This window comes from Myotis myotis, unplaced genomic scaffold, assembly GCF_014108235.1.
Source record: "Myotis myotis isolate mMyoMyo1 unplaced genomic scaffold, mMyoMyo1.p scaffold_m19_p_5, whole genome shotgun sequence".
NCBI classification, from domain to species: domain Eukaryota; kingdom Metazoa; phylum Chordata; class Mammalia; order Chiroptera; family Vespertilionidae; genus Myotis; species Myotis myotis.
The window spans coordinates 67,334,337-67,351,960 of record NW_023416357.1 but is presented as its reverse complement, the minus strand read 5'-3'; the positions used below and the strand labels follow the sequence as shown (position 1 = coordinate 67,351,960).

Here is a 17,624-nt window from a genome sequence, read left to right as displayed (position 1 = left end):
AGCAAGTCATTGCTCATGTAGTTAGTTCTCATTACTTAACACATTAACTCTTTCAGCTCTAAGAGTCAATCAAAATTTTGCCCCAATACTGAATTATACACACATATATATAATTAATTTCTTAATGTTTCATTGATTTTTCAACCATCTAAATTAGATGAGTTTCACCTCAAGGCCTAAGAGCATTAAAAATGTTTTACCTTTTTATATTGAGGCTGACTGAGAACTGAAGTGGGATGAAACCGTACTTTTTTCTCCTTTGACCCTGTCAATACTAAATTCTCTCTGTCCACATGGACTAAATTAGGATACATGCCTGCCACCAATGCAGCTTTAACGACAGCCCAATTCTCGGAATTTGTGTTAACATCTCGAATGTCACCACCACCTCGTGCTCTAACAAAACCTAGAAAGAGGAAAAAACCACACCTACTTTTCCTATTGTTCACAACATACTTTTAAATTTGTGTGTTTTTTATAAAAAAATTGTAGAACGTATGTAAGTTTAATGATATTCAAATTCCACAATAATTAATAAAATCTAATTTAAAATATAGAATCAATGTTCTAAGAAAGTTTAAGTTTGCTCAGGCTAAAAACAGAAGATTTATTGGGGGCTTAGAAACTTTTTAAAAGTTACACATTCTTGCCTGGCCAGCAGAGCTCAGTGGTTGAGCGATGACCTATGAACCAAGAGGTCACAGTTCGATTCCCAGTCAGGGCACATGCCTGGGTGGAGGGCTCAATCCCCAGTGTGGGGTGAGCAGGAGGCAGCTGATCAATGATTCTCTCTCATCACTGATGTTTCTCTCTCTCTCTCTCTCTCTCTCTCTCTCTCTCTCTCTCTCTCTCTCTCTCTCTCCTTCCTCTCTGAAGTCAATAAAAATATTTTTTTAAATTACACATTCTTGCAGTCAAGTTATTCATAAGCTGCTATCTGAAACACACTAAAACATAGCTGAAAACCTAAACCATTCTAATAATAATTCCAAAAGTACTTCATATTGTCCCATATTTGAGACAACTCTAAACCCTGTGGTTTATTTCTTATATTACTTTGGCACTTCAGCTCATCTGTAAACCCAGACTCTGGTAGTCATCTTCTATTTTTTCAATGTATTATGCTACTCAAAAAGGAATTAGCAATTCTAAAATAAAATAGCTACATAAAAAAAAAAAAAAATCAGCCAAAACCGACTTGGCTCAGTGGATAGAGCGTTGGCCTGCGGACTGAAAGGTCCCAGGTTCGATTCCGGTCAAGGGCATGTACCTTGGTTGCGGGCACATCCCCAGTAGGGGGTGTGCAGGAGGCAGCTGATCGATGTTTCTCTCTCATCGATGTTTCTACCTCTCTATCTCTCTCCCTTCCTCTCTGTAAAAAAATCAATAAAATATATTAAGAAAAAAAAAAAATCAAAATGCCTTCAAGTGATTACTTGTTGCTTTATGTTCCAAACATATGAAGGCCAGCATTTGTAACAAGCTAGTTAATTTTTTATAATTTATATTTCATAGAGCTAAATAACTGTTTATTAATAGTGATAAAATATAACTGTAATATCTAAACTGATCTTTACCAACAAATACATTTTAAAGTGTTCACTGCCAACAGTATCAAAAGGTATTCACACATTTCTCAATGACAATTCTGCAGTGTCAATTTTTCAACAAACAAAAGCTGAGGTCACATGGAAATCTATAAAGCAGGTAATGAATATCACAAAAATGTGATAATGTCATAACAATAATATAAGATGGCATCAGTTAATACTAGAAATACTACGAGGTATTGGCAGGGTTCTCTCAGTGGTTTAAATAGGTTCTTTGTGTGAAAACATTACCTGATGCTCTAAGTTGACCGAGCAATTGAGTTCTCATGCCTATGATTATTTCCATTGTTGCTTGTGAAAGGAAATTCTTTTCACAAAAGGCTCGCTCCCACCCATCACTTCGTGCTTTCTGCCATGCCTATAAAAATATAATTATATAACATAATACATGTACCAGACACTTCTTAGGCAACAAAGTAACTGAAAACCACTACATTAACCACTCAAGGTCAATTCTTCTTCTTCTAATTATTTTATAAAATCTAAGACTTTATTTAAAAAAAAAAAGAATGTAGATGCAGAGAACAGACTGATACTTGCCAGCAAATGAGCAAAATGGGTAAAGGTGGTCAAAGACACAAACTGTCAGTTATAAACCAAGTTTAAACGCTGGGGATATAATGTATAGCATGGGGACTATAGTTGATAACACTATATTGCATATTTGGAAGTAGCTAAGAGAGTAGAACTTTTTTAAAATAAACTTTATTTTAATGAGATATACTTGACATGTAACATATTAGTTTCAGGTGTACAACATAGTGATTCAATATTTGTATATATTGTGAAATAATCTTCAGAATAAATCTAATTAACAGACTAGAGAGTAGATCTTAAAAGTTCTCATCACAAGAGAAAAAAATTATAACTGTTTGAAGATGGATGTTAACTAGATTGACTGTGATCATTCTGCAATATATACAAATATCTTATCATTATGCCGTACAACTGAAACTTATATGCCAATTATACCTCAATTTTTTAAAAAATAAATAATTTAACACTGGACTGGTGTGGCTTGGTTGGTTGATCATCATCCCATGCACCAAGAAGTGGCTGGTTCAATTCCTGGTCAGGACACATGCCCAAGTTACAGGCTCGATCCCCAGTAGGAGGCGTGCAGGAGGCAGCTGATTGATGTTTCTATCTCTCTCCCTCTCCCTTCCTCTCTCTGAAATCAATAAAAATATATTTAAAAGAAAAAAAATAATTTAAAATTTAAATATAAAAAATAAAATCTAAGACTTTGTGATTTATCAGTTAAATTTATACTCAAATGCTAAGAAAGTCTTTTGAGTTTATAAAAATCTCAATGAGAGAACTAAGTATCAAGAAACCTAAATGAGCAGTTATGTAAAAATATTTACCTTTCAAATACAGGTGCTAATTGTCCTTCACAAAAGTATAGAGCAGTGGTTCTCATCCTTCCTAATGCTGCGACCCTTTAATACAGTTCCTCATGTTGTGGTGACCCCCAATTTCATTGTTACAAATTGAACATAATTAAAGCATAGTGATTAATCACAAAAACAATATGTAATTATATATGTGTTTTCCAATGGTCTTAGGCGACCCCTGTGAAAGGGTCATCCAACCCCCAAAGGGGTCGCGACCCCCAGGTTGAGAACCGCTGGTATAGAGCTATACATTTATATCTAAGAATCCACTATTCCTCTAAAAATAACCTCTGTATCAACCTCCTAATCAGTCTGAGAATGGAAAGTGGGATTTCTAGAAACTATCTATGTGCAATATAAAATAGCTCCTCTTTTAAAATGAGTTCTTTTGCTTTGAAATATAACCGATAGATCAAAGCAGTAATTTATCTATTCCCTCTTCTTTTCAAGGAGCTGGGGGAAAAGCAAAGAATAGACAGGAATTCTCCAAATCTTCCTCTAATTATTGTCACTCAACTGATCTGATCATAGCAGATAATACAAGATATCACAGACTCAATTAAGAGCAATGCATTATCCATCCAATATAATAAAAGCCCAGCGACCAAAATGGCAGAATGACCAGAACAGTCAGAGACCAGAATGGCTGTGGCCCCTCACCCTGACCAGCCCAGCGCCCTAGCAGGGACCTCCACCCCAATGCGGGGCCCCCATCAGGGCAGGGAAGCTGGCCCCTACCTGTGCACCGGGCCTCTATCCTATATAATAAAAAGGTAATATGCAAATTGACCCTAAGGGTGGAACGATCAGAACGACCACTCAACCAGTCACTATGAGGTGCACTGACCACCTCTCGGTCCCTTTCCCTGGCCAGAAGGCTCTGATTGCCCAATGGCGAATAGGGAACCGGGGGTGAGTGGCAGGGGACACGTGTGGCACCAGGCCAAGGCCCCCGCCCCACTGGTCAGCCTACACACAGAGGGTGACCCGCAGTGGGGGTGGGGCCAACAAGCAGGTGGGAATGGCCAACCTCGGCTGTTAGGCTCCTTCCCCTGGCTGTCAGGCTCCAATCGCCGATGGCAAACAGGAAACCAGGGGTGAGTGGCAGCAGAGGGTGGGGCCGGCTGCTGGCAGCCGGGGAAGATGGCCCTGATCACAGGCCAGGCCTAGGGACCGTACCAATGCACAATTTCGTGCACCAGGCCTCTAGCTGTTTAATAATGCTCACACAAAAGAAGTTTGTAAATATTTTTATAAATTGTATGTATTATAAGGAAATACTTGAAAAAAAGTATTTTCTGCTTAAATAAAAAAAAAATGCTTTTTTAATGTATAGGCATAGACTACATTCAAAAGAATTTAAGGATAAATAACATGTCTACCTTTTGAAGAAATAATGAAATTATCCCCTGCATCTGAATTTCTACATTATATATAATTTCCCTTCTTCAAAACCTCACTTTCCTTATCTTTCCTTTCCCATTTAGCCCTTTCCTCATTTTTCACTACTATTATCTTAACTAGAGGCCTGGTGCACAAAATTCATGCACTGGGGGGGGGGGGACTCGGGGGGTAGAATTCGGGGTGGGGGGGGTCCTTCAGCCCGTCCTGTGCCCTCTCGCAGTCCGGGAGCCCTGGGGGAATGTCCGACTGTGGCGGAGGCCAGAGAGGCTCCAGCCACCACCTCTGCGCTCACCAGCCGTGAGCCCAGCTTCTGGCTGAGCAGCACTCCCCTGTGGGAGTGCACTGACCACCAGGGGGCAGCTCCTGCATTGGGTGTCTGCCTGTTGGTGGCTAGTGCATGTCATAGCGACTGGTAATTCTGCCATTCAATCGATTTGCATATTAGCCTTTTATTATATAGGATAGGTTTTAAGTGATTTTTTTATTTTGCTTTATAAAATCAAGTTCTTAGCATAGTGTCTTGATCATACAAAAAAAAAGATGTACTCTAAAAAAAATAGACATTAAATTCAAGGTAAATTTCTTCTAAGCTTTGTTCTATATATTTCGAGTAACATAGAGTGTTAACTAAAATTTTAGAGCATTTCTTGCCCAAGATATAATTGAAAGATAAGAAACTTGAGTATTAAAAATAAATACAAGTATAAATAAAAATAAGTATGTACACACCTACAATACACATATTCCTACAAAGATAAAATGAAAGAAAAAAGTAGAGAAAAACTGTGATAATGTTAACATTAACAGTAGGAAGATTTTTTTCTGGGAAATTCATAAAATGTGACGTTATAATGAAACAAAATTAATAGAATCATATCTATTTTTTAAATTTCTTACACTTGCTCCAGAAATGTGTTTAACCAGCAACATTTTCAGAAATAAAATAACAATGAGAGTACCTGGAATGCTCTGAGAAGTGCCATATGATCACTGAAAGTTCCAGCAGTGAAACGTTTCCTACAAAGCATAGCTGCGCGTTTTTGAGAGGCCTGAGTTGGCAAGACAAAAGGATCTCGATAGGCTAGTGTGCAGGCAATTGTAAGGATAGGGTCCAGACACTTTAAAACAACAGCGCACAGGACCATTTTACCAAGATGTGGTTCTACTGGCAAGTCAGCCAAATGATATCCAAGTTCAGTGAGATCTTCCCATGCATCCATTGCATCTATTGTCTAAACAAAAGAATACAAAACAGAATTTAACATAACCAAAAACTATGTTTAAGCAAGTGACATATCTAAAAGTCTATAAAAAAGAAATGAGAATGTAAACTTTGTTTTGCTATCACATCACACACACAAAATATATATTTTGCTTTAAATATATTAAAACAAGCTACTGTTTTATTATAACTACCACAACAGTATTTATTCAAAGTAGATGGTTAAGATAATTTTTTAAAGTATAAAATTAGTTAAGATGTGTTCTCATTTGGTTTAAATTTCATATAGGTTAAATAAAACCATTAAGACACGAACCTTAAGCATTTGTACAGCATTCCGTACAATTAAAGCTGGTGGAGGTTCAGGAGCTTTCATAAGGAAATCCGCAATAGGACAATTAACTGGGGCTAACAGTTTGGTATGTAAACAAAGTTCCTGTAAATAAGAATAGCAAATAATTTTGAAGTATTGACATTTATTTTTTTAAAAAATCATGAGAACTACAGTACCCAAAAACTAGCAGAGCCTCTGACTAAAATGAACAACAGTAAAGGGAACAATGTCTTTCAAGGAAACATAGGCTCATACTTTGCCCTAGGTTCCAAAATTTTTATGAACACCCTCCAACAACTCATATCAAAATTACCATTGCCACCAGTGACAATGTCTCCTCACACAGTTTTAAGAGTTACTGTCCAAAATATCTTTTTTTTCCTTTATATTACCTTCTGGAATCTTGTATCTATTCAACAAATACTTAAGTGCTACTAAGTGCTAGGTACTGTGCAGCAAGTTGGAGAAAAAGAAGAGGACAGACTGTCAGACAAGTGCCCACCCTCATGAAGTTTTCACTGTGTGTGAAGAACAGAATAATTACATAATTAACTCTTTAATTACAACTGTGATAAACGCTATGAAGGACACAGAGAGCTGAAGAGGTAAATTAATCAAGTTCAGGAAGCAGGAAAAGGAAGCCATTGAAGTCAAAAACCATTTCTTGAGGAAATGACATTTAAACTAAGACATAAAGACTGAGTAGGAGTTAATTATAAAAAGAGTAAGGGGGAGGAGTCTCAGGAGAAGGAATAGCACATATGAAGGCCCTAAGATCAATACAAATAAGATGTGCTTAGGAAATGAAAACTACTGGTATGAGTAGAGAGAGGACAAAAGGCAGGAGCTAAAAAATTAAAACTGGAGACATAAGCTTGAGAAATAATTTAGGCATCTGTTAAGAATTTTATAATTTGTCCTAAGAAGAACATAAAATGGAACATGAGCATGAGGAAGTAGGAAGTCATCTAGATATGTGGTTACCAAAAATATGATGCAATGTCTCTTTAAAGGTTTGGGAATCAGCATCTAATTCAGCACAGCAGAGAATCGAATTAATGTTATGATAGTTTTCCCTAGGAACTATAGTGTCTGGCTGTTCCATGAAGTCAGAAAACCTGAAGGAAAACAGTAACGGCCAGGAAATCTCAGTGAACTTAGTTCCAAATCTACCAAGGTAATCTCAGCATCTTAAACTGAGATTCTGGTATTATGTTTTGGACGTCAAATAATTTGCTTTGTAATCCTCATAGAAAATGTAAAAGGTGAAAACTACATGGTTGACAGACTCCTAGAATAATGTACAAAAACAAATGCTATTCTTATAAACTATACTCAAGTAATTCTTTAAAGCTTTGAAGGTTTGTAAATTAAATTTTCTGTATATAAAAAATATTAGTTATATACATAACCACCTACCATAATATATATTTGATAATTTTGTTTTATAAATTGTTTCATAAATTGATTATTGAAAAGTCCAATCAGCATAAGTTGAAATGATCCCTTCTCCTCCCTTACCCACAAAGATAGGCTTTTAGAGTTAAATAAACTTCTACCTGTAATGGCATTCTCAAAAGTTCTGGAGTCTGAAATTCCAACATATTCTGGAATCGGAGTCTACTGAACAGACGAAAACAAATTCCAGGTCTACATCGCCCTGCCCTTTAAAGTAAAATACAAAATTAAGACTCAGGAATAAAGACTATAATAAGTAAACTGTACAACCAATGTGATTTAGGATATAGAACACTGAACTAGTATCAGGGCATCTGAGTTTGAACTGCTACTCTGACACTTATCCTTTATGACGGCACTTCACTTGTCTAGGACTCCATTATCTCATTTATAAAGTGAGATTCATGAATGATACCTAACTGATATATAGGGGTGGGCAAAGTAGGTTTACAATTGTCAGTAAGTGAAACACAGAGCCAATAATTGTTTTTCAATGTTTCTCTCGGACTTAACAATGCATTTACATCTAAATATATATACAAACATATATTTTTTAGTACAGAATATGAGACACATGTTCCATACCTTACTTTTCTCACTTAATATATTCTGAAAACTCATCCCACATAAAAAGACATACATCCAAATATTTTCCTCTTAACAGTTACACTGGTATACCACTGTGTGGCTTTAGCAATATAACCACTTCACTGTTGATGGACACTACAGTGTTCCCAAACTATTACAAAAATGCTATGAAATACATTTTTAAATATACATCATGTGCAAGTATACTCAGGATAAATTATGAGAAGTGGAATCCACTATGGAAGGGTAGATTTGGATAAACAGTTTCAAACTGCCCTCTGAAGAAATCTCACCAATTTACACTCCCATCAGCAAACTACGAAAGCCTATAGGCCCATGCTTTTGCCAGCTCTGTTGCACACACTGTTAACATTTTCATCAATGTCAATCTGATAAGCAAAAAGCAGTACCTCATTAATTTACATTTATTTTGGTATATACATAAGGCAACATATGTGAAGTTAATGTGCTGGTCTATATTAACCAATTTTTTAAAAGCTTTTTGGTATAATACAAAAATTAGTCCTTTGTCCCATCTTGCAAATGTTTGACATTTTTGCTTTTATTTTTTAAGTTTCTTACATGTTATGAATATGGTTTATACCAGGCAAAAATTTTTAATTTTAATATAACCTGAATGTGATATTTTTTAAACAGTATTAAATTAGTTTGCTTTGCAAAAGTAATATAAAATAAAGACTAACATGAAAATGTTAACATTTTACAGAAAGTGCAATATACATTAATATGTAATACATATGAATATGTTTCCATTTTACATGCAATTTTTGAATGTACATTAAATATACATTACCTGCCCTTTCGTTGTATGGCACTAGCTTTGGAAATCCACACCATTTTTAACATTGTAACAAAATTCAGTGCATCAAAGGATTTCTGTAATATTTAAATCACCTTCATGTTAAAACTTAAAAAGGCATTTAGGAAGAAATAGCAAAACCACCCTATATAATAAAAGGCTAATATGCAAATAACCAAATGTTGGAATGACCACCAGGGGGCAGACACTCAATGCAGGAGCTGCCCCCTGGTGGTCAGTGTGCTCCCACGGGGGGGGGGGGGGGGGGGGGGGGCGGGGCACCAGGCCTCTAGTTATATTTTAATATGCCAAGTTTAATTCAGAACACCCCTTGATTAGATAATTACAGCAGAGTACTAATTTTTTTTTAATCCAGATTTCTGACTACAAACATTCTAAAGAAAAAGAATAAAAACTCAGAAGGCCTGAAAAACTTCCTCATTCTGTGCCTTGCTGAGCTATTTGTTTCTCTCTTCTACAGTTAAATAATAGCAGTCAGTTCTCATAAGGCATCAAGATGGGAAAGAACTAATCTATTCTCTTCACATCACTGTTCATCAGGTTTACATCATTGTGAAGAACAGATATGATCAGGAAAAAACATTTTTTTAAAATACTCTCTAGGAAGCTTGATCTAGAGAAATAAGAATAACAATAGCCACCCTAGCTGGTTTGGCTCAGTGGATAGAGCGTCAGCTTGTGGACTGAGGGGTCCCGGGTTCGATTCTGGCCAAGGGCACATGCCTGGGTTGCGGGCTCGATCCCCAGTAGGGGGTGTGCAGGAGGCAGCCAATCAATGGTTCTCTCTTATCATTGATGTTTCTATCTCACCCTCTTCCTTCCTCTCTGAAATCAATAAAGAAATATATATTTTTTTAAAAAAGAATATCAATAGCTGAAACAATCCTATCCCAAAGTGAAAAACATTTTAATCCCTTCCACTGTATCTCCTGCTGAGCTACTACTGTAATGTAATTAGCCGATCCAGAATGTTAAAGCATACTTCCTCAAAGAAAATTTACTGTAGAGAAACATTTTTAAAGACTGCATTCCTGACTAAAATATGCTTCAAACATTCAGTGACAATAATTTCCCTTTCAAAAAATAACTATATAAAACAAATACAAGTGTGTTTCTCCTAATAGTTTAATTGTGGGATTTTTAGAAAAGATGCTACTTATTTAGTTTTTAATAAAATGTTGCATTTGTCATGTTTATTTGATAAATAACACCTAAAGAAATTAATTTCTAAGATATTCAAAATCTACTTCAGCTCTAGATAATTTTAGGGCAATAAAATCTGAATTTTCATTGACTCACTATTCAGATTTTTAATGATAATATTCATAATTATTCTCCTATAAAAAATAAAATGTACCCCTTCTTTACAGTATCCAACTACAATGAAATGTCCAAATTTTATAAAGATTTTTTCTACAAGATATTCCTAGAAACATCTTGAAAATGAACAATGAAAATATTATAAAGTAATTAACAAAATTTTCACATTAAAAACCATTATTTATATCCACTAGAACAGACATACTTTGCCTTCTACAACAAGGATAGTATTTCTTTCCTTGACAAATCAACTACCTTTATCATTTTCAATTCTTTCAGTGAAATGAGAGTTGCTAGGCATTCCATTACTAAAAGGAAATGCTGACTTTTATTTACAGCAGGGGCTGGTACTAAATATTTTAGCCTTTGCAGAGGGTCTTTGTTGCAACTACTCTGCCACTGCAGTGTAAAAGCAGCCATAGACAATAGGTCAAAGATTAAACATGGCAGTGATCTAATGAAATTTATTTTTTGTTTGCTTTCTTTCAGCATGGCTCCCTTGCATTAAATATCTCCTGATTACCTACTATTCTTGGAGCATTGAAGATATAACAATAAATAAGAAGGTTATGGGCCATTCCCACATGTAGAATGAAAACATGTAATCAAATGCCCACAGTTGGACAAAATTTTCACTATAACTAGCCAAACCCTTTACTTCCTTCCTAGTATTTAGTGAGCAAAAGCTACTTTTTTGTATAATTTGTAAAAATAACAAGACAGATCCTATACACTGAATTGTTTAAGGGAGAATATTTACTTTAGTGAAATTAACATTTACTGTTAAATTTATCTAGAACCAGAAATATTACCATTAAAGTGAACTCTGCTTATGAAAGCATGCACGTAAATGCATCTTAATCTTCCTCATTTGAGTTGAAAATACAACTTAACCATACATACCTCTTTCACCTTACCAGAATCAATAACAAAGACAACATCATTGACTGTGATGCTGGTTTCAGCAATATTGGTGGAAAGGATCTGCAATGGGATGTTATGTTATAGTTAATATGAAAACAGAACCAATGACTACTAAAATAGAAAAAATAAAATTTTATGAAGCTTACTATTTTTCGAACACCTGCAGGTGGGTTTTTTAATACTTTCTTTTGATCAGATGTTTGCATGTTTGAATGAAGCATAAAGACTTGATATCTGTTGACAATTGAAAGAGAAAATATACTATGGTACCTATCTTTAATTTAAATAAAAAATATATAAAGCTTTAGTTTTTACCTATGTGTATTGTCAGCAAACCGCTTATCATCAAATAGGATGCGATCCCTCAGTCCAACAATTTCATCATATCCAGGCAGAAAAATTAATATTGCACCTTGGAGAGAAATGATTTTGTTAATATTAAATTTCATGTAAAACCAGAACCAATCAATAGAATTAGCTATAATGAACTATATCACATGTTTTCAAGTACTGATAAACTGTAATACTTAAGATACTTAAGAGGTTATGCATTATTGTCAAGGGAATTATACAAAAATTTGTACACACAAATTATTAATTTTTAAATCAAAGTATACATTTTGTTCCAGATCTTTTAGACAACACTTATTTACCAGCATCACAACTATGGCAGATATTGTACAGGAGATGCATGATCAAATCCAAATCTACTTTTTCATCATCAAAACTATGATGATAAGCTTTCAGGAGCTCTCTATCTTCTGCATTGAGGTCACTTCCATTTGTTTGAACCAGAGAACTTTCATCTAGATTTCCAAATTCCAATGAAGCACTAAAAAAAAAAAAAAAGGCCAAGTTAATTTTAATTTAAAAGAATAACCCTTTAAGACCAATGAGCCCCACTATGTCCTTCTTCAAATTTTCAATAGACATTAAGAAAGATAAGTGATACTTAATGTCCCAACTATAATTCATGTTTTAGTTTAAAGTACACTATTCAGCCAAAACCGGTTTGGCTCAGTGGATAGAGCGTCGGCTTGTGGACTGAAGGGTCCCAGGTTCGATTCCAGTCAAGGGCATGTACCTGGGTTGCAGGCACATCCCCAGTAGGAGATGTGCAGGAGGCAGCTGATTGATGTTTCTCTCTCATCGACGTTTCTAACTCTCTATCTCTCTCCCTTCCTCTCTGTAAAAAATCAATAAAATATATTTTTAAAAAAAATAAAAATTAAAAATAAAGTACACTATTCAAAGTAAATTTGGCAATAAGTGCTTTTTAAAAAACACAACCTGAAGAAATTTCTCCACAGAAAATATGCAAATGACCAAAAACCACATGAAAAAATGTTATTCATCATTAGAGAAACAAATATCAAAACCACAATGAGATAACACTTCATTAAAAAACAATGTTAGAGAGGGTGTGGAGAAATTGGAACTTTCCCCTCACACATTGCTAAGTAGGAATGTAAAAATACCACAGCCATTTTGAAAACAATGTGTCAGTTTCTCAAAATGTTAAACAGAGTGTTACCATATGCCCAGCAATTTGACTCTTAGGTATATATACAAAAGAAATAAAAATACATGTCCACATAAAAATTTGTAGACAAATGTTCATACCAATATTATTCATAATAGTAGAAACAACCAAAATGTTCATCAAGTAATGAATGGATAAAAAACTGTGACCTGTCCACAGAATGGAATATTACTCAATCAGAAAAGGATGCTGCAACATGAATAAACCTTGAAAACACCAGGCTAGGTGAACAAAGCCAATCACAGAAGACCATCAATCATATTATATGATTCCAATTATATGAAACTAGAGACCTGGTGCATGAAAATTCATGCACTCGGGAGGGAGTCCCCTCAGCGCGGCCTGCACCCTCTGGCAGTCCAGAACCCCTTAGGGGATGTCCACCTGCTGGCTTAGGCCCACTCTGTGGGGGGATCAGGCCTAAGTTGGCAGTCAGACATCCCTCTGACAGCCTGGGAGCCTTCGGAGGATGTCTGACTAGTGGCTTAGGCCTGCTCCCCAAGGGGAGCTCCCCAAGGGGAGCGGGCCTGAGCCACTAGTTGGACATCCTTAGCGCTGCCGCAGAGGCAGGCAAGGCTCCCACCACCACTGCTATGCTGGCCAGCCATGAGCCGGCTTCTGGCTGAGTGGCGCTCCCCCTGTGGAAGTGCACTGACCACCAGGAGGCAGCTCCTACATTAAGCGTCTGCCCCCTGGTGGTCAGTGAGTGTCATAGCGACCAATCATTCCTGGTCAGTTAGCTGTTAGGGTCAATTTGCATATTGCCCTTTATTATATAGGATACCCACAATAGACGAATCTATAGAAACAGATAGAAAGACACATTAGTGGATGCTTTGGGCTGTGAGAGTTGGGGAAAATGGGGAGTGACTGATAATTAGTATAGATTTCCTCTTGGGGTAATGAATAGGTTCTTAAAATTGTGGTAATGACTGCATAACACTGTAAACATACTAAAAAACTTTAAATGCACACTTAATTGGGTGAGTTATATGGTTTATGAATTTTATCTCAATAAACATTTAAAAACCAAACTTCTGGTCATCATTATATTTTCTTAGTAGGTTGTTTCTTATTCTTCACTATGATAAACAACACTCTGAAGAAAATTCCATTTAAAGAAAATTCTATAGGTACCAACTTAACAAGATTCTTAATTTGGTAGTTCTATACTAAAAGTGAGTTAATTATGCTATTTTCCAAAAGCCAGAATCAGCATAAATTACTGAAATACATGCCTTAAGTCTTTATCCTACACATCTATAAAAATAAATGGGGAATATGCTAATTAGACCACACATCTTCCGGACGCCCTTCCTGACGAAGCCGGGGCTAGAGGAAAGCCAGCCGGATCCCAGGCACCTGCAGGCAGCCTGGGGGAAGCCAGCCCAGGTCCTGGGTGCCTGCAGGCGGCCTGGGGAAAACCAGCAGGGGTCCCGGGTGCCTGCAGGCGGCCCAGGGGAAGCCAGCCCAGGTCCTGGGTGCCTGCAGGCGGCCCAGGGGAAGCCAGCCCAGGTCCTGGGTGCCTGCAGGCAGCCTAGGGAAAGCCAGCCCAGGTCCTGGGTGCCTGCAGGCGGCCTGGGGAAAACCAGCAGGGGTCCTGAGTGCCTGCAGGCTGCCCAGGGGAAGCCAGCCCAGGTCCTGGTTGCCTGCAGGAGGCCCGGGGGAAGCCAGCCCAGGTCCCGGGTGCCTGCGGGCGGCCCAAGGGATGCCAGCCTGGGTCCCTGGTGCCTGCCAGTGGCTGGAGGAGGGAAGCCCAGGTCCTGGGTGCCACAGGGAAGCCGGTGCCAGCAGCCGGGGGAAGGAAGGCCTACTCTTGCATGAATTTTCATGCATCGGGCCTCTAGTAAAGATATAAACTACTACCATCACTAGTATTTATCCATAAGATTTCTAGGAAATTAATATAATACAATCTCTCTAAAAGAGTTTGGCAGAAAGATAAACATAAGACTGCTTTCATTGGGGAAAATATTAAACTTATACAATTTTATAATTGCAGTATTTAAACTTTAAGATCCATTTTAAAACATTCCAAGTTTTTTTCTTACTTTTTAACTGGTAAATGAAGATGCTATTACATTCTTTGTTTTAAGCTACAAACTTTAGATATCAATTATGAATTATGCAACAAACATAATATACTTAATTTTAAATATTTGAAATTTGTAATTGATAATGTCATAATCTGGGAAATAAAAAGAAAGCCCAATTAACCAGAATAACTAAAATATTATCTAGATAATTACTTGGTAATTTTTAGTGTCTAGTGTGCTATATCTGATACCATAAACATGTCCGAACAGCCCAGCCACAGTGCTTCAGTGGTTGAGCATCAACCTATGACCCAGGAGGTCATGGTTCAATTACTGGTCAGGGCATTTGCAGGCTCAGTCCCCAGTGTGGGTTGTGCAGGAGAGAGTCAATCAAGGATTCTCTCTCATCATTGATGTTTCTATATTTCTCTCCCTCTCCCTTCCTCTCTGAAACCAATAAAAATATATTTAAAAAAAACGAATGTCTGAAACATTAAAAATGTTAGCACTAAAAGGATTGCAGGTTCTAGTGCTATTATTGAAATAACAACAAAACCCACCATACTAGAATTAACATTTGGATCTGCCAAATAATTTTGCCAGTTTACACATTTTATATTCCTTTCCTTATCATTTTAGTCAAGTTTTGGGAAAATGCAGTGATAAATACATGTCTGTAGCTACCACGTTTAACTGGAAATTCCCTTTCTGCTTTTTCAAAATAAAATAAAAAAATAAGATAAATATTATAACACAGTGGATCTCATTAGCAACCTATGCCAAAAAATCAGAAAAATTCCTTAGAATCACACACACACACACACACACACAAAATATCTCAATAAGAGACTGTAAATTTGTCACTTTCTATAATTTACATGGCTGAGGTTTTTTAAAAAGCAGTTAGAATTAAACATAGTATAAAGTTTTACCTGTAAGATTCTAGAAGATCCACAACTTCAGTCTGCCCAAAGTGTTTAGCCCAATCTAAAGCCATCCTGCCAAAATTCAAATATATCAAATTAAGACAAATAAATAATGTTCTCAAAATTACAAAACTAGTAGTTGCTCAAAATTTTTCATTCACCCATTAGAGATGTACCAGCAATTATTACACAATAGCTTTTAATACAAAGGTAAATATGAAAAATCAAAAAATATGTGTACCTATACAAAGATATACAAAGAATGGATACAATTTAAAATTACCAGCCATTTGATGCTTTGCTATGGACATTGGCTCCCATACTAATTAACTGCTCTACTTGACTTGAAAAACCTCGTCCTGCGGCAACCATCAGAACTGTTGCACTGGTTTCACTATGTCTGTAATCGACTAAAATAAGAAAAAGATAAATATGTGTTAAATTTCCAAATTTTTTAAAATAATTTTAATTTTTATTTAAATGAAAGAACTGAGCATCAGAAGAATTAGCTGGGACTGGCTACTTCACCTAACTATATCATTAACAGCATTATATAACCCTTAACTCATATCATCCCAAAGGATCTGTTATTAACATGCTCTTAATATAAACAGGATGGAATAGGGACTACCTTTGGAATTTCAGAGAAGAAAAGACAGTTATTAAACTATCGTAAGCTCACCAAGATACACTAATGGGCTTCCTCCCACATGTGTCCCAACCAGGGACTGAATCCCTTTGGTGCTTGAGACAACACTCTAACCAACTGAGCCATACCAGGCAGGGTAAAACTGTAGTTAATTTTGGGGGGAGTCAAAATAAATGTGGAATTTTCAACTGCATGGGGGACTGCACTTCTAACCCCGCATTGTTCAAGGGTCAACTGTACAATAAGAATAATAAAGCAGGGTAAGGAGAAATAGTGAGAAAAGGGTGCAATTTAGTAAAATAAGAAAAGGCCTCTCTGAGAAAACACTATCTAAATAGAGAGCTAGCCCTAACTGGTTTGGCTCAGTGGATAGAGCATCGGCCTGCAGACTGAAAGGTCCCAGGTTCGATTCCGGTCAAGGGCATGTACCTTGGTTGCGGGCACATCCCAGTAGGTGTGCAGGAGGCAGCCGATCGATGTGTCTCTCTCATCGATGTTTCTAACTCTCTATCCCTCTCCCTTCCTCTCTGTAAAAAATCAATAAAATATATACTTAATAAATAAGTAAGTAAATAAATAAATAAATAAATAAATAAATAGAGAGCTAAATGGAATAGACATTGGACCATATGAGTATCTGTGGGAACAGAATTCCAGACACAGGAAACAACAAAACAAAGGCCCAAATATGGGAATGACGGTAAGGGTGGCTAAAGCAGAGTGAACAAGGGAAAAAGTAGTAGAAAATGAGATAAAAAAGGTAACCAAAGACCAAATCAGGGAAGGGTCTTTGGTTTTTATTCAAAGTGTAATTGAAAGCCATGAAAAAGTAAGAGAAAAGCGAAGCAGCATAATCCAATTCCCTTTTTAAAAGGATCAATCTGATTGTTCTCCGGAGAAGAGACTAAAATAACATAACAGAAGCAGTTAATAGGCTACTACTATAGTCCAGGAGAGAAATATTGGCTTATACTAGGGTGGCAGCAGAGGGGAAGTGCAATATAGTCAGATTTAGATTTATTTAGAAGGTAAAACTAACAGAATTTGTTAATGGGTTATATGTGGGATGTGAGAACAAAGTCTAGGATGACTTTATGTTTTGTTGACTTAGCAACTAAGTGAATGATAGTACTTTAGGTTCAGATTCAGGTGGTCTCAGATGGCCAGGCACCTGCATTTTTAAAAAGATCTACAATTGATTATGCATACTTAGGAAACACTTAGGAAAGAGCATGTTGAGAGGAAATCAAAAGTTGTTTGGGGCAAATCCAGTTTTATCCGATTGACATCCAACTAGAGATGTCAAGTGATCAGACATATTGAAGAGAGAGGGAGGTCAGGACTGGAGACATAAAATTACAAGTAATTTTAA

At 36.6% G+C, this 17,624-nt stretch overlaps 1 protein-coding gene across 4 annotated transcripts in view; it reads right to left on the bottom strand.

The window, feature by feature from the left end:
* Window positions 1-17,624, bottom strand: part of YTHDC2 (YTH domain containing 2) — a 62,716-nt gene that overhangs the window by 20,149 nt on the left and 24,943 nt on the right. For all 4 annotated transcript variants that reach the window (XM_036309168.1, XM_036309169.1, XM_036309171.1 and 1 more), the window contains 12 exons: window positions 15,887-16,013; window positions 15,610-15,675; window positions 11,752-11,930; window positions 11,414-11,510; window positions 11,245-11,332; window positions 11,078-11,158; window positions 8,828-8,910; window positions 7,527-7,632; window positions 5,950-6,069; window positions 5,371-5,643; window positions 1,842-1,968; window positions 201-406 (listed from right to left, as the gene is read on the bottom strand). In XM_036309168.1, the coding sequence (XP_036165061.1) occupies window positions 201-406; window positions 1,842-1,968; window positions 5,371-5,643; window positions 5,950-6,069; window positions 7,527-7,632; window positions 8,828-8,910; window positions 11,078-11,158; window positions 11,245-11,332; window positions 11,414-11,510; window positions 11,752-11,930; window positions 15,610-15,675; window positions 15,887-16,013 (1,553 nt within the window). The remainder of the gene's footprint in view (window positions 1-200; window positions 407-1,841; window positions 1,969-5,370; window positions 5,644-5,949; window positions 6,070-7,526; window positions 7,633-8,827; window positions 8,911-11,077; window positions 11,159-11,244; window positions 11,333-11,413; window positions 11,511-11,751; window positions 11,931-15,609; window positions 15,676-15,886; window positions 16,014-17,624) is intronic.